Below are 22966 nucleotides of genomic sequence, written 5' to 3'. Positions count from 1 at the left end.
GAACCGAGGAGACCTGTTGCAAAGGCAACGCTTCAGTGCGAGGCCTGAGCATTTATACGCTGAAGGATCCGACGTCAGCATCCGGGTCCGCGGCCAGGTTCCCGCCGCGGGCACTTTAAAAAGGTTTACTGATGCGTGCGTGCGCCTAGGGAGGGGCGCGGCGCTGCTGGCGGCGTCTCCTCGCGAACCCCACGGAGAGGCCCAACGGATGGAAGTCCCGGGAAGTGGAACAGGGCCGGAGGCGCTGGCGGGAACCCGAGGTCGGAGCCGGCGGCCCCACTGCCGCAAGCGGCGGGGAGCTGGAGCCTGGAAGTTGCTTGGAAAGGTGAGAGGGCCGCACCGCGGGGGCTGACGCTGCGGGAGGCGAGCGTAACAGAGTTCAAGAAAGCCTGGAATAAGCACAGAGGATCCTTGGTTGTGATGATGTGAAGGGAAAGGCAGATCGGCTGGGGCCCAAGACAGTACAACAAGAATTAAATTGGACTGATTAGATGGGGCCTTAAGACTGATTTAAAAAAAACAAAACCAAACCACAAAACCTTTGTAACCAATGCTTCTATGATTAGGCCCCATCTCTGCTGTCTGATCTGTTCTTTCCTAAAAGTCAATGAATTATTAAAAATAAAAAATAAGACAGAAAAGATTTTAGTTATGCTAAGGTCAATATTATTTAAAAAAAAATGTAGAATGGAATACTTATCCGGCATCTCTAGATACAAATATCACTGAATATCCCTGATTAACGTTATCCACTATTACAGCTTAACACTTCTGTAAGGCTACTTGGCATACATAGTGCTGTACACAAAACATTTGGGACCATCCCTGCTCTATAGAGCTTACCAACTAACTCAGACAAACCCTCAGAGCTAAAGAGACTTGGGGAAATTGTATTTATTAAGACAATGGTTAAAAATTAATGTGGCTGTAAGTGGAATAATCAGGGGTTAAGATTTAAAAAGCAGCCTCCAAAAGGTGGGTTTATAATTGAGATTTAAATAAGGGAGCGTAATGTACCAGCTCAGGAAGTCTATGCCAAGGATATGGTTGCCAGGCTGAAGACCTCTGCAGCACACGCTCACAGGATTTATGTTGCAATACAGGTTTTATTAGGAATGCAAACAACATAACAATGCCCAACTTATGCACTGCAGGTAAACAAAGGGATAATTCATAATGAAGGTAAATCTCTTCCAGTCCAGGTATCAGACTGGGTCTTTGCATGACAGATTCTTTCATAAGAATATAAGAAATTGCCAACTGGGTCAGAGTGAGGGTCCATCAAGCCCAGCATCCTGGTTTCCAACAGTGGCCAAACCAGGCCACAAGAACCTGGCAATTACCCAAACACTAAGTAGATCCCATGCTACCGATGCAATTAATAGCAATGGCTATTCCTTAAGTAAACTTGATTAATAGCAGTTAATAGACTTCTCCTCCAATAACTTATCCAAACCTTTTTTAAACCCAGCTACACTAATTGCACTAACCACATCCTCTGGCAAATTCCAGAGCTTAATTGTGCCTAAAAATCAAGGGTTGAGCTAGGGGAGGATGGATGGGAAAGACAGACACTAGAATTAACTCCCTCTGGCTTGCTTATTATCTCTCTCACACACACACACACAAACTCTAAAGAATATATCCAACTATTTCACCTCTCCAAACTTTTTTAAATCCTAAGATTTCCCAAAGCTATACTTACCAATCCTCTTCAACCACCATTAAGTTGATCTTCACTCAAAGGATTGAAAGTTTTGAGTTTCACGTGCCTAATGGCGTGCGTTTCTGGTCCTCTTCTACTGCAAAGGGTGCGGGGCCTCTGGAAGCTGGGGCTGTGGCGTTCAATTCCTGGATCGCTCGCTGTGTGACCTCTGCAGCCTTCTCCTGGGGCATGCTGGGAGCAGTATGCAGATGAGCTTTCCGGTTCTCTTCCAATAACAGCTCACACAGGATTAGAGGCAAGACTTCCAAACCTCACAGTCCAGTATGACATTCTGACACACAGCAGCAGCAGCAAGAACTCATGGGCCATCTCCAGGATCCCATGCCATCTAAATGCTGGGAACACTTGGGAGGTGTCTCAGAATGCATTTTGAGTCCCCTAAGGACCAATCTGGATCCTCAGGGGCGGGGCCATATAGTAACCACTTTTAAATTGGGATTGGCTTTGTCTGAGCCAACCTGTGGCTCTGTGCAGTGCACAGCACACCAGACGCAGACCCTGATTCAAGACCAAATGCTACACATTTTTCCATGACAATAGTGCAGCCAAGTGGAAAGCACAAAGTCAGGAATTGGCTGTAGAGAAGAAGGGCATAGCCAGATAACTTTAAATCTAATCAGCAATATTCAAAAGGTAGCCGTTAGATTTAAAGTTAACTAGCCTAGTGTCAATAGAAACATAGAAAGCACCAGTTGGGATCACAGTAGTAGCAAATCGCGATCCCTGCAAAGTTTTTGAAAGATACCAGAAGGGTTGGAGAGTTAGGGAGAGAGGAAGAGGAAGAGGGGGGTATTGCTTAAAAATTATACTAAATGGGAAGCAGCTGGGAGGGGAGGAGGTTGGCCATGGACTTCTTTCACTGTTATTTTTAAAATGCTGTCAGAGAGGTTTGGGGAAACGGTAGAAGCTTGGCCTGCTAGGGCACATATTTTTATATTGATTTGGGGACTGGGATTTAAGACCTCAGGACTATGCTTCACTCCTTTTTTTTTTTTTCTAAGTCTATCACCACTTATCTGGCTATATATTTTTTTTTTTAAATATATCCAGTTAAGGCTAAACTTATCCAGGAACACATTCTGGGATAACTTTAGACCTGCTCCAGGGCACGTTTAGAGTTGGCAGATTCATTTATTTGGCTAACGCCTAATATTGGAGTTAGCTGGATACGTTTCTTGGGTAACTCGTCCTTCCCCTATAATGCCCATTTATGTATTCAGCTAATTTTTACCTGGATGATGACTTATCCTGCTAAAATGTAGCCCGATAAGTTCCAGCAATTTAGAAAGGTCAGCATTTAGCTGGAAAACGTGCAAGCTATCTGGCTTAATGCCTTTGAATACTGGCCCGATTGAGTCCTGGCTTATTCTCCACCCAGCCGTGCTCCCCCTCTCATTCTCTGTCCATACTTTCTCTTGTCCCATTTATTTCTCACTGTCATCTGCTGTCCACCACTTGTCAGCCGTACAAAATGCTGTGGCTCACTTAAAAGCACAATCGCTCTCCCTCACTGCTGGAGGGAACACATCCTGCATTCACACCCGTGCAGTAATGGACTTTGTGCTTCTTGCATCAAGGCATTGAAATCTGCCTCATGGAAAACGCTGCTGGGGTTGGACGTCGGCATCTTTACCCCTCTATCAGCCGTATAAAAAAGTGCCACCTCCGTGCTTCTGCGTGGCTGGCCACCTTCTAGCGGTGCCTTTGGTGAGGCAAACAAACTCCCACAACGGGCCATTGTACTTGTGGTCTATGATCCATTGTGTTAACAAAGCAGTGCAATCAAAGGGAACGAAAACAATTCGCGTCTATCTGAAATCTGAAAGTGGCTCCGAATGATCCCAGTTGTCTTCTGCCTTTTCCTTGACTGCCAAAACTGGTGACGCAAGGGTGAGCAGAAGATCAAAGAGAGAATGAGTAGTCATAGTTTTTTGCTTCACGTTCTCTCTCTCTCTCCTGCCAATCTTTCGGTCCTGCACAGCCTCCATGCTCTGGATCTCTGTTGACTCCTGCTTTGGGTTTATTGATTTGCTGCCACCTCCGTTTTGTTTTCAGTGGAGCAGATGCAAATCTCAGTCTGCAGCCGAGAATGCACAGTGGTGGGGCCGCTCTCCGGAGAAGGAGCTTGCTCTTATGGAAACCACGACTGGCTTAGACACTTACCTGCCCAGGTGCACTTCAGATCCTTGCTTTCTATAAAATAGTATGGAAATGCTGTTGTATTAAAGCGACACAAAAAAAAAAAAAAGACATCAGTGGTAGTGATTCAATCGTTTTGTGTCATTTGACATCCGAAAAGATACAAAAAAAGCTGACATTATGTTTCATGCCGTTATGTCAATGCAGGCTATCAGTGGCGTACACATGTTGTAAGAATATAAGAACATAAGTACATAAGAAATTGCTATACTGGGTCAGACCAAGGGTCCATCAAGCCCAGCATCCTGTTTCCAACAGAGGCCAAACCAGTGCATGTTAACACAAGCAGACCGAAAGAAGCGATAAATGTAGGGGAATGACACCACAGAAACATCAGAAAACTGAAAGGCAACATAGCAGCACAAAATGACATTTTTTCCCCTCGCAGGCCCCTATAAAACCTAGCAGCGTGGTATAAATGTCATGTGCGGCAGAGATTTTCAGTAGCGCTGTGCGGCTTTCCCCAGTTTGAGGTCCCATTCAGGAACACAGCCTTGTATCTGTGTCCGCAAATGCAAAATCTTGCTTATAGGACTCCACAGGTTCACTTCCCCGGCAGCTGTCAGGTCAGAAAACGGGAGGCGATATTTCACGTTGCCCTCCAATTGCTTCAGCTCTGCTTCAATTTACAGAGCAGCAGAAGGCAGGGGGAGAAAGCAAACCCACTCTTTTACTTCTATTTAGTTACTCCCCAAAGTCTATTTCTGCCTGCCTAGTCTATTCACGTACATATAATTGAAATGTGTGTCTATACCCTGCTGGGTTTTGGGGTGGTTTTTTTTGGAGGAGGGGGATGCACGGGGTATTTTGGGATGCAACACAGTTTTCATTCCCTAAAATCCCAGCTGTGCTTGGCATGCATACGTTAAGAGAGAGATTCAGGCAAAACTTCGCCTCGGCTGTTTAAGAGAAAACACGTGAAATGATTTCTCGTCAATGTTAGATAAATCTCTCTTCCCCTCCGAGATTTCACTCCAGCACAGCAAGCAGTAAACAGTAGTCTTCCCTTCCACAGCTGTGACAGACAGGGATGCAGAAGTGCTAATTTTGCTTTTTAGAAAGCTTTAATCTCTGGTGGTTTTGGCAGTCATGTCTGTGATCACTCATGTGCACGGAGAGTAGCAGGATCTCTTGAAGTGGTCCTCTCATAACAAAAATCACCCTTGCTTCTATTCGGCAAAATTTGGGGATTCATAATAATAATAAACTATACGGCAAGAGATAGGGCTGAATATGCTCCGACCTGGTCAAAACGTCTTTTTCGGAAGTCTCATGCGGATACTTATAGGCTGTAGTAATGGGCATTGTATTTTTTGCATAAAGGCATTGAAATCTGCCACTAGTAAGGGTTCTGTTATATTAATGTTATAAAAGAGATTTATAAAATAAATCGATAAATAAATGCATACATAAGAAGGTGTAGCCACTGTCCTGGTCAGCTCTTAGGAACAGGGGCATACGGGAAGGTCCACACACCACAGAAGGCCCCCATGACCTACTAGGGTTCCCACACAGGGGGGAAAAATAGTTTTTTTCAGGGCCCTTAGGGTTTTGCTCTCTCCGTGAGCCTCTCCTGCACCCCAGTCCAATCACAAAATATATTTTCTCTTCACTTCAAACTATTCTTCAACATAAGACTCTTTACTGCAAAAAACTAGTGGGAGGAAACAAATCAGTGAATAGTGCACCGCACTGTACACAAAGTCCAAAAATATAAAAGCACGAATCCCCGTCTCTTACACCCACGCCTTCCCGAAATGTAGGATCTTTGGGTCAGCTACCCTCACAGGACCAGGAGAAGCATTAGGCAGGGTAAGCAGGGTGGCAGAGAGGCCTAGGGCGCTGGAGGAAGGTAGGGTGGCAGAGTAGCCGGTAAGGGTGCACGAGATGAGAAGTGGTGCGGGTGAAACACGGAGCTGGAAGGCATTTTCCGTTTTTGGGTATTCATTTCTTTGAGGAACTGGGATCGTTTGTCATGTGCGAATTGGAGAGGGGGAGAGAGAGAGAGAGAGAGAGAGAGAGAGAGAGAGAGAGGGATATCACGTGACGACGTCACCGCCTGGGGCGGCTGGACACCTTCTACTGGCACTGGCTACCCTTCCATCCTGGGCTCTCCCAATACCTTTCGGGTGATGAAAGCTCCTTCTCTCTTCCTTTCTTGGTTCTTAGCTGAGTCTCTGGCTGCTAGATCTAGCCGGTCAGCATCCCTGGAGATTTTTCTGGGACACGTTGCTGCTCTCGGGAACCTCCCAGACAATCCTCTCTAATGCACTCTGTCTCCGAAGAGATCCCTGCTTTCTGGGGGAGGGTCTTCAGATGCAGTTTCTTCTCACAACCCTTCTCTCTTCTGGCTTCTCTGGAAACACAGGACGTCACCCCCTCCAAAGGGCCATCACTCTTTCAGGCCCTGGCCTGGTCAAGGGTCCTCTGCAAGGAGAAACACCTGCTCCCTCAGCCCTACGCTAATTCTGATTCTCGACTCCCCCTGTGTCACATGGGTGCAGGAGTTTTGTTAGATCTCAAACCCCTCCCAGTAGGGAGTGGCAACCTCACTAACACACATACCTCACACTTAGGGGGTAAGATCTAGATGAAGACTCACACTGCTGGCAGGGAGACCTGTTCTGGCCACACTTGCCATTCCACTAAAGGGCAAATATTACTGGTAAGGAGCAGATTTGGGGGTCCCCCTTACAAAAGTCATGGGGCCAATATCTCCAGACGTTTGGCCTTTTAGGCTGGAAATTTGCAGAATTCAGAAGCTTTTGGAGTGAATCTTTCAAAGGATTTGCATGTGTAAAAGTAACGTACATCGTAGCAATTTTCAATCGCCCATTTACGCACATAAAGGCTATCAACACGTGTAAGACCTTTGGAAAATTCAGCCTTATGGAGTGAGTTTTTAACAGACTTAACGCGTGTAAAAGTGGCAATTTTCAAAAGCACATTTATGCACGTAAAATCTAATTTTATGCACGTAAATCCTTTCGAAAAACAACCTCTTGTAAGGACAAGAACTTACAATTACCATGAATCACTGCAGTGCGTCACAGGTGACCAAGTAGATTCACAAGTAGCCATCATGGCAAACATAAGAAGATCACTGAGTGAAGACATATTTTTAAAACCTATCCTAGACACATTCTTGGCCACAAAATAAATCCTGCTTCCATTCAGAAATGCAAAATGCCTGGACAGTGGTCTTCTACAGCAAAGAGCACAGAATAAAATACAGTTTTATATATGACACAGGTTTATATGCGATCAAAACGCTCAGACAAGTATTGCTTTGGGAGCTTTCAGCTCGTGGTGCTGTCATGTGGCTGTCTCTCAAGCTTCAGACTAGCATTTTATACTCCTTAAAAAAAAAAAGTGCCTACCCCAGCTGCAAAAAGAAGGCAACTTAACTCCCCATGGACCAGAGACCAGGTAAGTCCATGACATTACAGAGGCCGCAGCATATTTCACACCTACCTGATGGCACCCGTCACCTTGCTAGACTCTGGGGTAGAGCTGCCGGAGTCCGTCTCGGCTCTGCGACGGAAAGACTGACGGCTCTGCACCTGTCTAAGGACGCTGCTTTTTATCTCCAGCAGGGTCGACATGGTCATTAACCTGCAGACCGGAAAAGGAAAAAAAAACAACAAATGAGTTCTGTGGTTTTGGCGCCAAGCCAGCTTGTGCCGCGCTGAGTTCCCGATGACCTCCGTATCAGCGGGGCTGGATTTAAACAGTCGGGCGCCCACGGCAGGAGGAATCCCCTTAAAATGATTGTAGAATTCAGGGAGGAGGGGGAAATCCCCCCCCACCCCTGAATTAATCCTTGGAGGCGAGGAGCCACCCCCGATGCCCATATCAGATCTTCCCCTTACCCTCTCACCTCCAAAGATCAGCTGGGGGGGGAGGGGGGGAGGGGGGGCCCTGCCGCCTGTCCTCTTCTACCGGACCTGCAGCAGAAACTTTGTGCAGGGCCCCTGACCCCCAGCGCACAGTGGGGAGTCCTGCGGTGGCCCCACCCACCCCATGCTATCAGGAAAGCCCCGTGGAGAAGGCGGGGGAGGGGGACTGCAGGGCCTCAGACTCGTGCGCCAGCTCAAAAAGCCCCCATGCAAAGTTTCCTGGCAGTTAATACCCACTGCCGAGGGCCTGGCCGAAGAGGGCAGGCAGCAGATCCGAACGGCAGCAAGGCAGGGGCAGTTTTCCGACACAGTTGCCTAGGTTGCTTATGCTTAAATCCGGGCCTTCGTATCAGAAACAGATAGAAGACGAGATTAGGAGACAATACGACTATTTTTATTTATTTTTTTTTTAAAAGAACTCTTTGTTTTTGGGGATTTTTTTTTTATGTCACATGTAGACGAGTCAATAGGAAGAAGTCTAGAAACCTGAGATCACGGACGTTAATCTGCACAGAGCAGAGAAATTGCCCATTTCGCACACTAGAACATCTGCAAAATCTTTTCCAGCAGAGGAGTAAACGTGTTTTGAACAGAAAACGTCCCCTAAGTGTAAGGTGGGCTCTTGGTTTTGGCACAGCACGGACTATTGATGGGTAGTAGAAACCTGAACGATTGTGCTGTCACGATATCCTGCCGCTTTTGTTTTGATGTAAGTAGGCAATGAAGAAAAAAAGCCCCGATGAAACCATCAGCCATTAACTGTCTAGATCTGGAGGGTGGGAGGAACTTAGATTTGGTAATATGGTTTTATCATTATTATTTTATTTAATTTAAACTAGTCAATTTGGCCACCAATTCAGTGACTGAAGGAGGTACTGCAGCCTCTCTATTCCTCTCCGCTCCAATACACGACACATCACATTTCTATATGCCGGATAATAAAGTATAAAGTATGATGATGGATACTTAATGAACAACAAAACAAAAAGTAAGAAGATTATGTTTTTTTTCCCCCAAAGCTTACAGTGCAGGGAAAGCATTCAGAAACACATTGCGCGACCCCCCCCCCCCCAGATCCACTGAGGGACAAGAAAAAAAAAATGCAGTCCCTTGAAGTAGCTGATGGATTGATATGCAAGAATCCTGGTTCTTTCTAAAGAGTTTCCCCACTATCCGCCATTCAGTATGATTGCCATCATGATATCTCACCTCAGCTCGGTCCGCGGGGGCCACCCAGGCAGTCCGGTTTTCAAGACAGCCACAATGACTAAGCATGAGGTACCTTATATTTGCATGCAATGCCTCTACTGTATGCTAAACATTTCCCTTGAATATTTTTTGTGGATATCCTGAAAACCAGACTGGCTGGGAATTGGGCTGAGAAGGAGTGCCCTACAGCGAAACAGATATTGGGTACCATGAGGTGCCCCATACAGAAATCTAACTTACATTCCCTTTGCCTTGCTCCTCTGGAACTTGAATGAATCAATGTCTGCGCAGCATAAGAAAACTTTCGCAGGTTTGCTTATGAACCAAGATCAATACAAGGCAACACAGCCTGCAGCCAGCAAAGCACCTGCCCAGGATGATGTTTGCAGATGCCTTTTTAAATAGATCTTTTATAGCCAGAGAGCATTCTGTTGATTTGCTTTTGACAGTTAAATGATATTTCAGAAATGTGATTATTATATCATAACATAAAAGTGTTTTTCTATTACAGAATCAATACTTGTGCAGCCAATGCACATCGTAAATGTGGAAATGTTCCACAGTGTTGCTTAAAAGTCAAAAAACATTCAAGATCGGTTTAGATAAGCACGATGTTGTTCGTACAGTATGATAGCACCGGAAGAAAATAAATTCAAGAGATGTTATTTTAGCTTAGCTCCTCATCCGTGCCCCCTTCCTCCCAGCCCTGGTCTCCTACATGCAAATTTTTCCTCAAGATCAATAATGAATTGGGAGATTCTGCCTCATGTTTTTGGGTTTTTTGGGGTTTTTTTTACTCAGTCAGATGTAGAAGTTCACAGCTTAGACCTATTGAACAAGGCCCTGAAAGAGTAGATACTATTAACATTTATGGGAAACAGTAAAGAGCACGCGGACAGCTGGCACCCAGCACCAGTGGCAACTGGCGAGTTAAGATTCTGATGCGGCTCGTAAGCTTAGGTGGCTCCCTTGCAGCCCCTTGCCAGAAGAGTGGGGGGCGCCTCTATCTGAACAGTCTACCCGCCCCCTCACTCATCCCTGCTTCCCACATCTTCCCGCGCTCTCCCTGCCCCCAGCCTCCATCTTCTACAAATTACCTCCCTCCCAGAAAATGAACCGAGATATCGGGGGCCCTGCGGAGCCTGCCGCGAGCTGTGTTGGCAATGGCTAAAATAGGTCTCTGAGCTGCTGCGACCCTGAGTCACCAAGCAGCTACAAAAAGCCCGAGATCCTTTGCTGTGTGATAAAGCGTCTCGGACCGGACTAATGCAGGCAGACCTTCTGCTCTAGGGACAGCAGCTCCGCCAATCAGCCAAAAGGAGGGGCTGCTGGAGGTTACGCTGCAGAATGGCTCCCCCATCCCTGCTGCTGAAGCTCCGTTATTCTCCCTAAGCTAGAGTTTCCTCTCACCACTAGCAAGGGCACATCACAAGGGAGCAGTGAGAAGGGACTCATCCTCGCCAGGTGACGGAATGAAGCCACGTGGCTGCTCGGATCAGCTTTGGTGGGTAATACCTGGATTCGTTCTAGATTGGTGGCCTCCATCATTGGACACTCTGCTGTGTGAGGACCGTCACACTTCATGACTGAGCTAGGGCATAGCTGGGCTGTGAAGCGTGACTGACAGCATACTTAGGGCCTGATTTACTAAGACGTTCCCCCCCCATTTTGTGTCTATGGAAAAAATGCTTAAGTAAATGAGACCCTTAGTCTTTCTGCCTCACTTTAAGAAAAAAACCCCTAAACTTCAGTTTTTAATTTCAATCATCAAAATCTTGATTTGGAGTCACTACCCCGGGTGGCCTAATGGAAAAGTCACTCCTGTGACCAATTGTTGTTGGGTTTTTTTTGACAGTTATGTTGTGGGTGCTATTAAACACTGAATACCTTCAACCAGTATGAGAAAAATCTTTAGTCTTTTATTATAAGAAATCTTTTAATAGAATCAGTGCTTATCAAACAATGCAAATATAAATGCCAGCTCAGCTCTTCTGAGCTGTTATACTTAGTTAAATATGTCACCACCTGTAACTTACACACTAATGAGCTTGTTTGTTTGTTGACATAACATATCCCTAATTGGTTGACATTATAATTTTATCTCATATATGCTAATAAGACTAGATTCTTGCAAATCATATGCTTGTTTGTGAATTGAGCTCAAAAGGCAGAAATGAAACCCAATGTTGACCCTTAACATATTTTTTCACCTTTAATATAGCTTTTAGCATTTTATCAGCCTTGCTTATTCCCACAAGTCTAATCAGTGCAATCTCATTGCTGTAATTTATCTTTATTTCTTCATGCCACAAAACTATTTATTTATTCATATTTATATACCATTGTTCGGTAGACAATCATGGCAGTTCACAATAAAATATATCAATAAAACAATAATTACAATAGCATTTTACAAAATGTTGCAATATTGCTATTGCTGGTAAAATTTAATTATACATAAAACAATTCTCCAGTGTTGGAGAACTAGTTTGGTTTCATAGATAAATCTTCTCAAAGTACCCTTACAGTTTTCTGATCAGACAGCAATGTCATGGTTGAACCTACGTGCTGATTTTGTTGTCTTTGGTTTTTGCATATAATGTGTTCGTTTATCCAGGCGTTTTACTTGAATGCAAATTTTAATGCATGCATGCAGTTTACTAACAGCTATTGAGGCACAATGACAAGAGACTGTTCCTTTTTTTTCTCCTGAAGTTATTTATGTCAATATTGTGCAGATGGTCTGACAAAAAGCATTACTGAAATTCGAGTCTGCTCTCTCAATTAGACAGCAAATGCCATACACAATTAAAAGCTAGTGGTGATCAGGTGACCGTGTGTTTCTTCAATATACTCCGTGGTATCATATGATACATATAGATAAAAAAAAACATACAACCAATAGCAATCTGTGCAAATAGTACTAATTGTCAATTATTCCAATGGCACTGTGGGGGATGAACAATATTTCTTGGTTAGAATAAGATATGATAATATCTTTGATGAGAATTTCATGTCACCATGTTCATAAGTAATGCATCAAAATTTCATGAAACCCTTGTTTTACCCTTGACTTACATCAGAGGCACACAACCCTGGTTTTGGGGGGACAAAACAGGACTGGTTTTAAGGTTACCCTCCATGAATATTCATCATCTACACCTGTATGTAAGAACCAAGAAAATCTACAAATGCTGATTATCCTGCTGGTGGCCCTGGAGGGCCAGAGCTGTGCATCCCTCGCTTACAGATGATACGCTCCAGAGGCCCTATTTTCACAAGAGAGTTTTGCCAGAGAGAGAGAGGCAGAGAGCAAGAGAAAAAACGTCTGGAAGTTTTACATAAAGCTTAGGGTGGCCAGGACAGTCCCATGTCGCCATGGAGGGGCACAGGTTCAGTTCTTCTGCTCCCTGGGTTTAGCCAGGGCCGGGGGGGGATGCTGCAGGGGCAGCCTTCACAGCCCCCTGCGGGAGGAAAGGCGTCACAGTTACTGTGCAATGGCGACACCGCGTGGTCCCCATTACTGCTGGAAGGAGCCCGGGGCACACGGCCACCGGCCTAAATAAGCCGGGAGAGGGGAGATCCCCACGGAATCGCGCGTGGAGACTCAGGGCACCAGATCCCAGTCCCGGAAGCCCAGAGGAGCGGGAGGAAAACAGCTGAAACCACCCCCCCCCCCAAAAAAAAAAAAGCTTAGGGTGGCCAAAAAAAATAAAAAAGCTCCGTGTCACAAAGACAGAGAGGCTGAGTCAGCCCTGGCTTCTCGCCCGCTGCATGTACTGGACTTATAGCTGTTAGTGTGCTGGCTCGTAAGGCCGCCCTCGTGAAACTCCCGAGCCGGCCACGTTAGCCCACTCTCTACACGATCATTTCCCCCCCACCGTGGAAACGCGAGCTTCTTCTTTCAGTACGGAAAGCCTGGGAGAATCTTAACAGGTTCAGAGCCTTGGTTAAAAGCAAATTAAGCTAAAACACAGTACATATACATTTCATTTCCTGTTCTTGAATTTTTCAAATTGGTTTTGTTTTTTTTAATATAAAAGTAGTGCGGGGTTTATCGGGGTGGAGTGGGAGGGGAGGTTTCAATGCTAATATTCACTTTAACGGGAATGAAGCCGAACACCACCACACAGTGATTCATTAACATAAAAGTCAGCTCCTGATGAGGTACTGGTTGGTGAGATGGTAATGGAGATGTGAGGCTTTCAGACCCTTTCAAATGGCTCAAATAAAACAGGGAAATTACAGCTTTTAAAAAAACACAACATCCAATAATTTGTAAAGGCTTCATTCCATTTCAATCGAGGCAAGCTCCTGTGCGTGAAGAAAGAGCAGGTTAACTTTTCATCAGTTCATTTAAAATTCTGTCCTGAATTAATGTTTTGATGTGAATGGTAATTTTTCAAAAAAACAAAACAAAACTGTACTTGTGTCAAACCCCCCCCCCCCAAAGCAAAAGCAGATAAAATGTGTGTCAATGCATGGACGGCCCTAGCTTATAATTTTGAATTATATTTTATTACATTTTGCAATGTTATCACTCACTCTGAAATGCACATTCACATTTTTTTATTTTTATTTTTTTACAAAAGATAAAATCATGGTCTATGGGTTAGGACTCTAAATCCAATGTTACAAATTATGAGTATTACTATATTTACAGATCCTAAATTTTTATTATTGAAGATCCCCATACCAACCATAGCATCCCATTGGATGTCTCTGATGGGGCAAATAGCGATTGGAGTCAGATGTGAATTGGCTCGAGGGTGGAGAAAGATCTCCACCCCATCTGAGGGGATTTTATGTACCTGAATAGACAGGGTGTATTATTTGGGAAGGCTCATAGCAATTAAATGAGACATGGTACAGAAATTTGAAAAGATTGGGAACCATTTGGGAAATGGATTAAGAATAGGATCTCGATGTTAATAAACATGTGGATAAAGGTGAACCGGTAGATGTAGTGTATTTGGATTTTCAGAAGGCGTTTGACAAAGTCCCTCATGAGAGGCTTCTAAGAAAACTAAAAAGTCATGGGATAGGAGGCGATGTCCTTATGTGGATTATAAACTGGCTAAAAGACAGGAAACAGAGAGTAGGATTAAATGGTCAGTTTTCTCAGTGGAAAAGGGTAAACAGTGGAGTGCCTCAGGGATCTGTACTTGGACCGGTGCTTTTCAATATATTTATAAAATCTTATGTTCTTATGAGTAAGGTAATCAAATTTGCAGATGATACAAAATTATTCAGAGTAGTTAAATCACAAGTGGATTGTGATAAGTTGCAGGAGGACCTTGTGAAACTGGAAGATTGGGCATCCAAATGGCAGATGAAATTTAATGTGAACAAGTGTAAGGTATTGCACAATGTTAGGTTCCATATTAGGAGTTACCACCCAGGAAAAAATGTTCTAGGCATCATAGTGGATAATACATTGAAATCTTCGGCTCAATGTGCTGCGACAGTCAAAAAAGCAAACAGAATGTTAGGAATTATTAGGAAATGAATGGTGAATAAAAAACGAAAATGTCATAATGCCTCTGTATCACTCCGTGGTGAAACCCCACTTTAAGTACTGTGTACAATTCTGGTTGCCGCATCTCAAGAAAGATATAGTTGCACTGGAGAAGGTACAGAGAAGGGTGACCAAAATGTTAAAGGGCATGGAACAGCTCCCCTATGAAGAAAGGCTAAAGAGATTAGGGCTGTTCAGCTTAGAGAAGAGACGGCTGAGGGGGGATATGATAGAGGTGTTTAAAAATCAAGAGAAGTTTAGAATGGGTAGATGTGAATCGGTTATTTACTCTTTCAGATAAGAGAAGGACTAGGGGCACTCCATGAAGTTAGCAAGTAGCACATTTAAAACTAATCAGAGAAAATTATTTCACTCAACACACAATTAAGCTCTGGAATTTGTTGTCAGAGGATGTGGTTAGTGCAGTTAGTATAGATGGGTTTAAAAAAAAAAAAAAAAGATTTTGTTAGGTTCTTGGAGGAGAGGTCCTTTGACTGCTGTTGATTACTGGCATCAGTATCATGGGATCTACTTAACATTTGGCTACTTGCCAGGTTCTTGTGGCCTGGTTTGGCCTCTGTTGGAAACAGGATGCTGGGCTTGATGGACCCTCGGTCTGACCCGGTATGGCAATTACTTATGTTCTTATTATTAATACTTAAAAGTACGACATTTTTAGTAGATGCTCTTCCTTAGTATTTCTGGTAATATACTCTGAGGGGGCCAGCAGGGATGGAAATGGGGGATGGTGAAATTGGGCTTTTAAGTTTATAATGCTTGAGAAAACTATTAAGATTTGGGCCCAGGGCTGGTGCAAACGTATTTGGTGCCCTAGGCAAACCTTTGGTCATTCACCTCCCTCTTCCCCAATTTAAACGACTGGCGGCAGTGATTCCAGCCTAGCGCAGTCCCCTTCTAGACATTTTATTTAGCAATTCTTATATTCTGCTATCCCCACATTCTGCTCAGCAGGATTTTGCCGGCGACTACCTAGTTTGCCCTAATGGAAGCACCGGACCTGTTTGGGCCACGCTCTCTCGAATGTACAGCTTTGGGCATCTTAATGGGATAAAAGCTTGGGGAGTTGTATAGATCGGTAAGGAAAGCGGCTTCTGCCTTTATGTTGTGTTGTTACAATAGGTTTATGTCAGCAACTTACACGTTGTGGCTAAGAATATGGATTTTTTGTGGTTTGTGATGTAAGGACCAATTGGAAAGCTGCTATTGACTCAGGAAAGTTCTGTTATCATCAATAGATGAGTGTTTAATACAATTTAAATTGTACAAAAAACCCAAAAAGACAAGGGAGGGATGATATTACTCCTGTAATCTGTTGGGTGCATTATCTAAAGCACCTGAGAGTTGAATGTGGTTTCTGTCTATAGGAGAAGGGGGGGGGGGGGGAGTTAAACACAACCTGTTTTGGATGGGAAATTATCAAGGATATAACAAGGTTTGATTGTATATGATTGGAAGATGGTCTCTAGAGAAGAATGTGATTACTTATCTGTTTGTACCAGGTGCTTTTATTGTTTGATTATGTTCTCTTCCTGATTGTACATTCTGTTATGTTGAGGTTGTCTGCTAATTTAATAAACAGTGCAAATATAAAAAAAAAATATATATATATAAAATCATGAACATTTTAAACATATTTGTCCTAAGGATGCAAAACTCTAAGCATCCCTTTTTCCCTACACAGCTCCAGCTGGTACATTAAACCTCACTCAAAGTAACAGCACACATCTCGCTTTCTCTCAACACTAGCTTTACACTTACGAGTTGGAAACAGCAAGACACAGATGCCAGAATCGGGTTCCAGAAACTCCGGAAAGAAAAAGATCACACCATATAATTTTTAAAGGGTTTTGCAAAACACTAATCTGTTGAATTACTCTATGACAAATGTTTTCATGGTTAGCAGTTTGTTCCCATTCTGAAGATTTAGGAATGGTAACTTTCAATGTGGTGCACAGGCGGACATATGCACGCGTCGGCTCGTGCCCGGGGATGCGGCGATTTCAACTTATGCGCATGTAGGCACGCATGTTATAAAATATCCTGACCGTGCGCATATGTGCGCGCAATTTTAAGTGGATGTGCACCTTTGAGCGCAAATGCTGTTTCTACCGCGTAAGTGGGGGAATTTTAAAAGCCGCGTATGTTAACACCATTGGCTGTTTTCCCAGTTCAGCCAGTTAAGGAATAGGACTTCCAAACCTCCCCTAGTTTAATAGCCTCCCTTCCCCTCTGATAGCCCTGACCTGCCTATATTGTTTTGTTTTACTACTCACACGTCATCCAGAGCGGAAGCAAAGTTCCACTGCAGGGAACCCTGGCACACGACAGCGTGCGTAAGCATTGACACACAAATTAAATCCCAGAACGCCTGTGATGCTACCAGACCACGCCCTGCTCCTTTTTTTTTTTTTTAAATCTTGCATTTGGCGCGGATCTGGCCACCTTTTAAAATTCTCTTTTAAGGCCTGAAAGGCTCCCATTTGCTGAAACTTCATACTTGCCATGAATGGGAGGACAACCTATCCTGTAGTAAGACTGGGGTGTTTAAAAAAAAAAAACAAAAAAAACGACACACACACAATTATTATTATTGATGTATTTATACAGAACTTTTATTGGAACATTTATCCAACCAGAGCCAGAACATGTTTTTGACCCTAAATCAGTTGTTTCGACAGGGGAGAATTTGGTCAGCCCAGCCGGTACGACTTATTTTGGAATCTAGTGAGCACAGCGAGATTAGCGTGCAGACCTTGGCACCATGTACCATGGGACTTTGGATACCCAGAGTGTGGCAGGGGTTAGAAAAGAGCTTTACATGGATTAAAGTCCGTGGCAAAGTGGTCCTCCTTAGGCCAGTACTGCATCCTGCACTGTCCAGTGCTCCCTGGGGGATCTCCTTTTCAGGTACCAGCTAGCCTAGCTGTGCTGAGCTTCTGAGATCTTACAGCATCGAGCAGGCTTAGATTGCATGCAAATGGCTCTGGGTTGGCCGCCTCTGAGGCCTCATGCAAGATGGAAAGAAGCAGGAGCAGGAGAAGGTTTGCACTTCCCTTATAAAAGAGGAGCCATGCATTTTTTTTTTTCCTGTGGTAAGAGCTGTCCTTCCACTTGTAGATGCATTTTGCCTCAAGGAGGAATCACTGCTGCTTTAAGCAGTTCCAAGTAGCCAGCGCACCCCTAGTGCATGCAGATTATTCCCTCAATTACTTCCAGTTTCAGTCGCTTATGAAAATGGAGATCAAGGAAATAAAGTGCTACCCCTAATCTTTAACTCAGAAATTGCAAGAAACCATCTTAAAAATGCTAATTCAGGCATCTCAGACAAAATGAAGGTCTTTATAACACTGCAATAGAGAAAGTAGCTCTTGAATGAGCACTTAAGAATGCTGTAATAAATTCCATCAATATAATTAATTTCTATGGTTCTCAGACGCAGGACCAACATTTACTTCTAGTACAGGGATTCTGTTCATTTTTTCTTTTAAGGACGCCAAACAATAAAATTCCACATCAGAAAATTGTATTTTTTTTATTTTTTTTTTTATCAGAACAGCCTCAACATACAAATTATGGAAGATAAATATGTTTGGAGATGTTTATGCACACTTTGGACGTAGAATGAAAGAGCCGGACCCTTCTGAAACAGCATCTTAGCATAGCTGTGGTGCAATGGTCACTGGCCAATCACATGCAGATGTTCCTTTTTCTGGGCCAGTACGAGCAAACATTGTCCAAATGGGGCTGATTTGAAACAGGCTGAATTGTATGGGCCTTATGCAAAACAAATTACTTGCTTCTCATTCTGTGCCTATGGCAACAGGTTTTATTGCATAAAGCTATAGATGGGTACCAACTTATTTTCAGAACAGGCCAACCTTGTTCTGGTGTTTCTCCCATTGTACACATGAATTTGCAGTCCTACTTTTCTTCAGGAAATAAAAATTCCAAACCCAGGCACTAAAACTACAACTGGATCACCCATCTACCCATCCTGAGATAAAATGGTGTCAAGTTTGTAAACCTACAACTTGGGATATTTTTTCATAGCAAATATTAATACTAGAAATCCATAGCTGCAATGGCGCAGATCTAGGATCGGGGTCAGCCTGTCCAGATGGCATGGAGCTAGTTAATATCCCCTCTAGTGGGTATTTCCTAAATTCAGAAATATTGAGGCTGGGTGCTAAAAGGGTGACCTCGCTGGCAAAAAAGCCCCAACAATTAGAGGGAGCAACATTTTATCTAGACTCGGTTCCACTCCCAATGCAATTACATAAGAACATAAGAAAATGCCATGCTGGGTCAGACCAAGGGTCCATCAAGCCCAGCATCCTGTTTCCAACAGTGGCCAATCCAGGCCATAAGAACCTGGCAAGTACCCAAAAACTAAGTCTATTCCATGTTACCATTGCCAATGGCAGTGGCTATTCTCTAAGTGAACTTAATAGCAGGTAATGGACTTCTCCTCCAAGAACATATCCAATCCTTTTTTAAACACCGCTATACTAACTGCTCTAACCACATCCTCTGGCAACAAATTCCAGAGTTTAATTGTGCATTGAGTGAAAAAGAACTTTCTCCGATTAGTTTTAAATGTGCCACATGCTAACTTCATGGAGTGCCCCCTAGTCTTTCTATTATCCGAAAGAGTAAATAACCGATTCACATCTACCCATTCTAGACCTCTCATGATTTTAAACACCTCTATCATATCCTCCCTCAGCCGTCTCTTCTCCAAGCTGAACAGCCCTAACCTCTTTAGCCTTTCCTCATAGGGGAGTTGTTCCATTCCCCATATCATTTTGGTAGCCTTTCTCTGTACCTTCTCCAGTGCAATTATATCTTTTTTGAGATGCGGCGACCAGAATTGTACACAGTATTCAAGGTGCGGTCTCACCATGGAGCGATACAAACGTCCCAACTTTGTCTTCCTCTTGCATCCCCTGAAAGAACTCCAAGTCTGAAAACTAAAATGGTCTAATGTACATTCAGTGATCAAGCTCCACCCTTTCAAAAGTCATAAAAGTGGAACACAGACAGAAACCACAACACGTACACAGCCGACAGTACAATCTGATAAGCCTCTCCATCCATTGAAATGATACTAGAAAAGAGGGTGAGACTTCTCTTTCAATCCTTGGCCAACAAGGGTGTTAGTTAACCAAGTAAGCTCGCCAATGCAAAGGAGGAAGGAAAAAAAGAACAAAGCTTCTAGCAATCAATTTGGAATTGTTTAATGTGAAGGATAATATTAACGAGGAGTCTACTACCACTTTAGCAGAAACAGTAATGGATCCACTCGCTCTAGTAACAGAAAAGGCTGCTGCATTAAAATTCAGAAACATCGCAGAGTTCCTTGGTTTGAACCAGGAACTCATGAAGAAAAAAAAATCCTTACGTTACTGTAACTCTCTTTACATAGGTCTTCCTTAGTCTCATATAAAGGCACTGCGAGATTCGGCTGCTAGGCTCGTTTTAGGGGGCTTATCCTGGGAACATTGGATACCTATAGAGCAAGGAGTTAATTTTAAGGTTCTGCTTTTAGCATATAACTCTATTAATGCCAAATCACCATCTTTGTCCAGTTTATTTGTTATTGCGGGCACCCTGGAGGGGCTTATTTAAGTTCCTTTACATGAAGCTCAACACAGGGCTTTTACAGTAGTCAGCCTACCCTACGGAATGCTCTGCCTATTGATCTTCGATCGATTTCTCATCTTGCCAGGTTTTGCAAACAAGTGAAAATGCATCTTTTTCAGGAGACATCTGAGCAACTTTAAAGTGTGGGGTTAAATATGGCTGGCAAGCAGTATTTTATGCCGAGTGATTTGATGATTGTTTGCTTATTTTGGTCTACCATTTTATTATGCATGTACCATGGTAATCCATTCAATGCATCCAGACTGCTCTGAGCAGAACAGAAATATTTTAAATAAATAAAAATGACAGATGCCAGCTCTATGCTTGAGCACCCCTGATACTGAGCAAACTGCTTTAGCATGTCCAGGAAGGGGTCCATTTTATGTGAAGGGAACGGAGGGAATCAGAATTCATTGTCTGGGAGGGAAAGGAAGCACTGGTAGAAAGCAACCCTGAGAAATCTTCTCAGAACAGAACAGAAGGCTCTGCCAGCTCCTGCTGCTACTTAAGCTCAACCTTTTCAACTTTTAGACAAAAAGAAATGTGCTCAACATGGTTCAGCTTTTCTGTTATTGAGGGGAAAAGTACTTAACAGTATTCTCAGGATTATTTTCAGAGTCCAGCATAAATGTAAGTGCACAGATGATTTCTCTCCAACCTTACTTGAAAGAGCAAAACTGCACAATGCTTTAGTGTAAACAATTAGGTTAGTTAGCACCTTAGCTGGTAAATATTAGATTAACATTAGACTAATTAGGCATTTTTAAATGCAGCGATTATTAAATTTTTCATGGGTTTACTCAAGCCAGCAATGACCTTAATTGCATTTTACATAATAAGCAGATGATTACGATACAGAATATACAGGTACTGCATACGTACACTTCCCCAATGTGGGAGATGAGAAGGGAGGAACGAGGGGGATGCAGAGTCAGGTGTTTTATTGAATTAGGCAATATTACGAGATAGAATGGGCATCTCCCAGACTGACACGAGAGCCAGAGGTTCAGGGACAAGGCTCAGATCACATCCCTTTCAAAGGGCACTTCAGGAGATGCTGTGCCTAGTGGCCACAACGTTTCTGCTCCAAAATAACTTTCCCTAGCATATTTAGCAGGTGGATGATTTACACTGCCCTTGTGACCACCCAGCATATCCCACATCATTTATACCAATCAGTACTTAACAAAAACAAGCTCTCACACCTGCTCCATTTCATCATACCATGGGGTCAATTTTTAGCTGTGGCTCAGCACCCGACCTCAGTGGCCCTAGTTTTGTGGCTGAAAAGTCCCCTCAATCTAGGCCTGCTGATGCAGCACCTACATTAAGCATTTAGTGTTGAAGACCAGCACTAGGTGCCTAACTTCAGCCCCCTGCCCCCGAGAGCCATCCATCCAGCACTGCTCAGTTCTTAAGGGGGCGGATCTAGCCGACTAACTCTCAAGATCACACAGCCAGAACATCTGCAAAAACCGGCCCCCTTCCCTGTTGTCGGACATCTTTTACTTCTAGAGATATACTTTGGCATGCAATGACCACGGTGCTGCAGCGTTCTGATGGCCCTGTTGCTCTTGGAGACATCGAGCTCTTTAGAGGACGAGCTAACCTTTCCTGAACTAACACAAGAATTATCCATGAGGTTGGGTTTTTTGTTTTTGAGAACACACGGGTCCCTTCTTCAGACAGACACAGTCCCAAAAAGCTCACATACATCATTACCTTTCCACGGTTTTTTCGCTGGCCGAATAAAAGGTGTCACAACCAACAAGCAGGTCCTTTACGGGACTACAGTGGTGGAAGAGAAATGTGCCCTGCAAAAATACAGAGGCTCTGCTGAGATCCAAACTGGTGCAGCCCATGAACAAAATAAGTGGTTTTTGCTCGTTAGGAAAAGAACGTAACCCCGCCGTGCTCCTGCAGGCTCTTATCAGTTTGTAACCTTGGGGGTCCCTCAGCTGATGAAGGGAACTGGCTTACTAGTTCAAACGGTTTCTAAATTGCCCCACAAACAGCAGTTAATATAGCTGGCCACTTTCACTAGGCTGCGTAACATTTTCAGGAGGCGGTGGGAGGGGATAAGCTATGTGCATGGACAGATTTTTTTTAAATTTTCGCACGTGGTTTCCCCTCTCCCCCTCCAGCCGCAGATACAGGAGATACGGTGTACACGGGCAGTTTTATGCCCACCTAAGCTTTGGTGAATCTTCAAAGAGAAACTAACCGGGCAATCTCTCCTTGAAAGTTCACGTGCATTTTGCCGCTGGGCAGCTCAGGGTAAAAATGTCCCCATGATGGTGACTTGATATGCTCCCTGCCACATTCACCGTTTTGATAATGGACAAAGCACTCATTTAATGCTCATCTATTTATTTATTTATTTATTTTTATATACAGACATTCCATGGGGATATCACATCGATTCACATAAAACTGAGAAGTAAATAAGGCACGAGCTGCTTATTTATACAGTATAACTTAGAACACGATTTAAATAAAAAAAATAAACAAGCTAGGATTCAAATCTGAAAATCCATCCATAACCTTCATACTGGATGGATTTACAATAAATGCCCTGTACAGAACAGAAGCCGTATCTGAACACCGGATCTGCAAGGTCCGCAAAGCTCAGCTACTACAACGCCTTTTTTGTTGGCTGAATAAAAAACTTGTCACTTCTTAGGAGGACTCCAGTTTTCTTCAAGACCAAATACACCTACTACAACTCTGCACTGCGCAAGAGAGAAATAT

At 43.6% G+C, this 22966-nt stretch overlaps 1 protein-coding gene across 2 annotated transcripts in view; it reads right to left on the bottom strand.

The window, feature by feature from the left end:
- Positions 1–22966, bottom strand: part of BAIAP3 (BAI1 associated protein 3) — a 152129-nt gene that overhangs the window by 106903 nt on the left and 22260 nt on the right. For both annotated transcript variants that reach the window (XM_029577623.1, XM_029577624.1), the window contains exon 2: positions 7400–7540. In XM_029577623.1, coding sequence (XP_029433483.1) covers positions 7400–7536 — 137 coding nt within the window. In that variant the 5' untranslated portion in view covers positions 7537–7540. The remainder of the gene's footprint in view (positions 1–7399; positions 7541–22966) is intronic.

The sequence above is a fragment of the Rhinatrema bivittatum genome, chromosome 14 (assembly GCF_901001135.1).
Source record: "Rhinatrema bivittatum chromosome 14, aRhiBiv1.1, whole genome shotgun sequence".
NCBI classification, from domain to species: domain Eukaryota; kingdom Metazoa; phylum Chordata; class Amphibia; order Gymnophiona; family Rhinatrematidae; genus Rhinatrema; species Rhinatrema bivittatum.
Note: the sequence above shows the minus strand (reverse complement) of the source record. Positions and strands in the feature narration are given on the sequence as shown.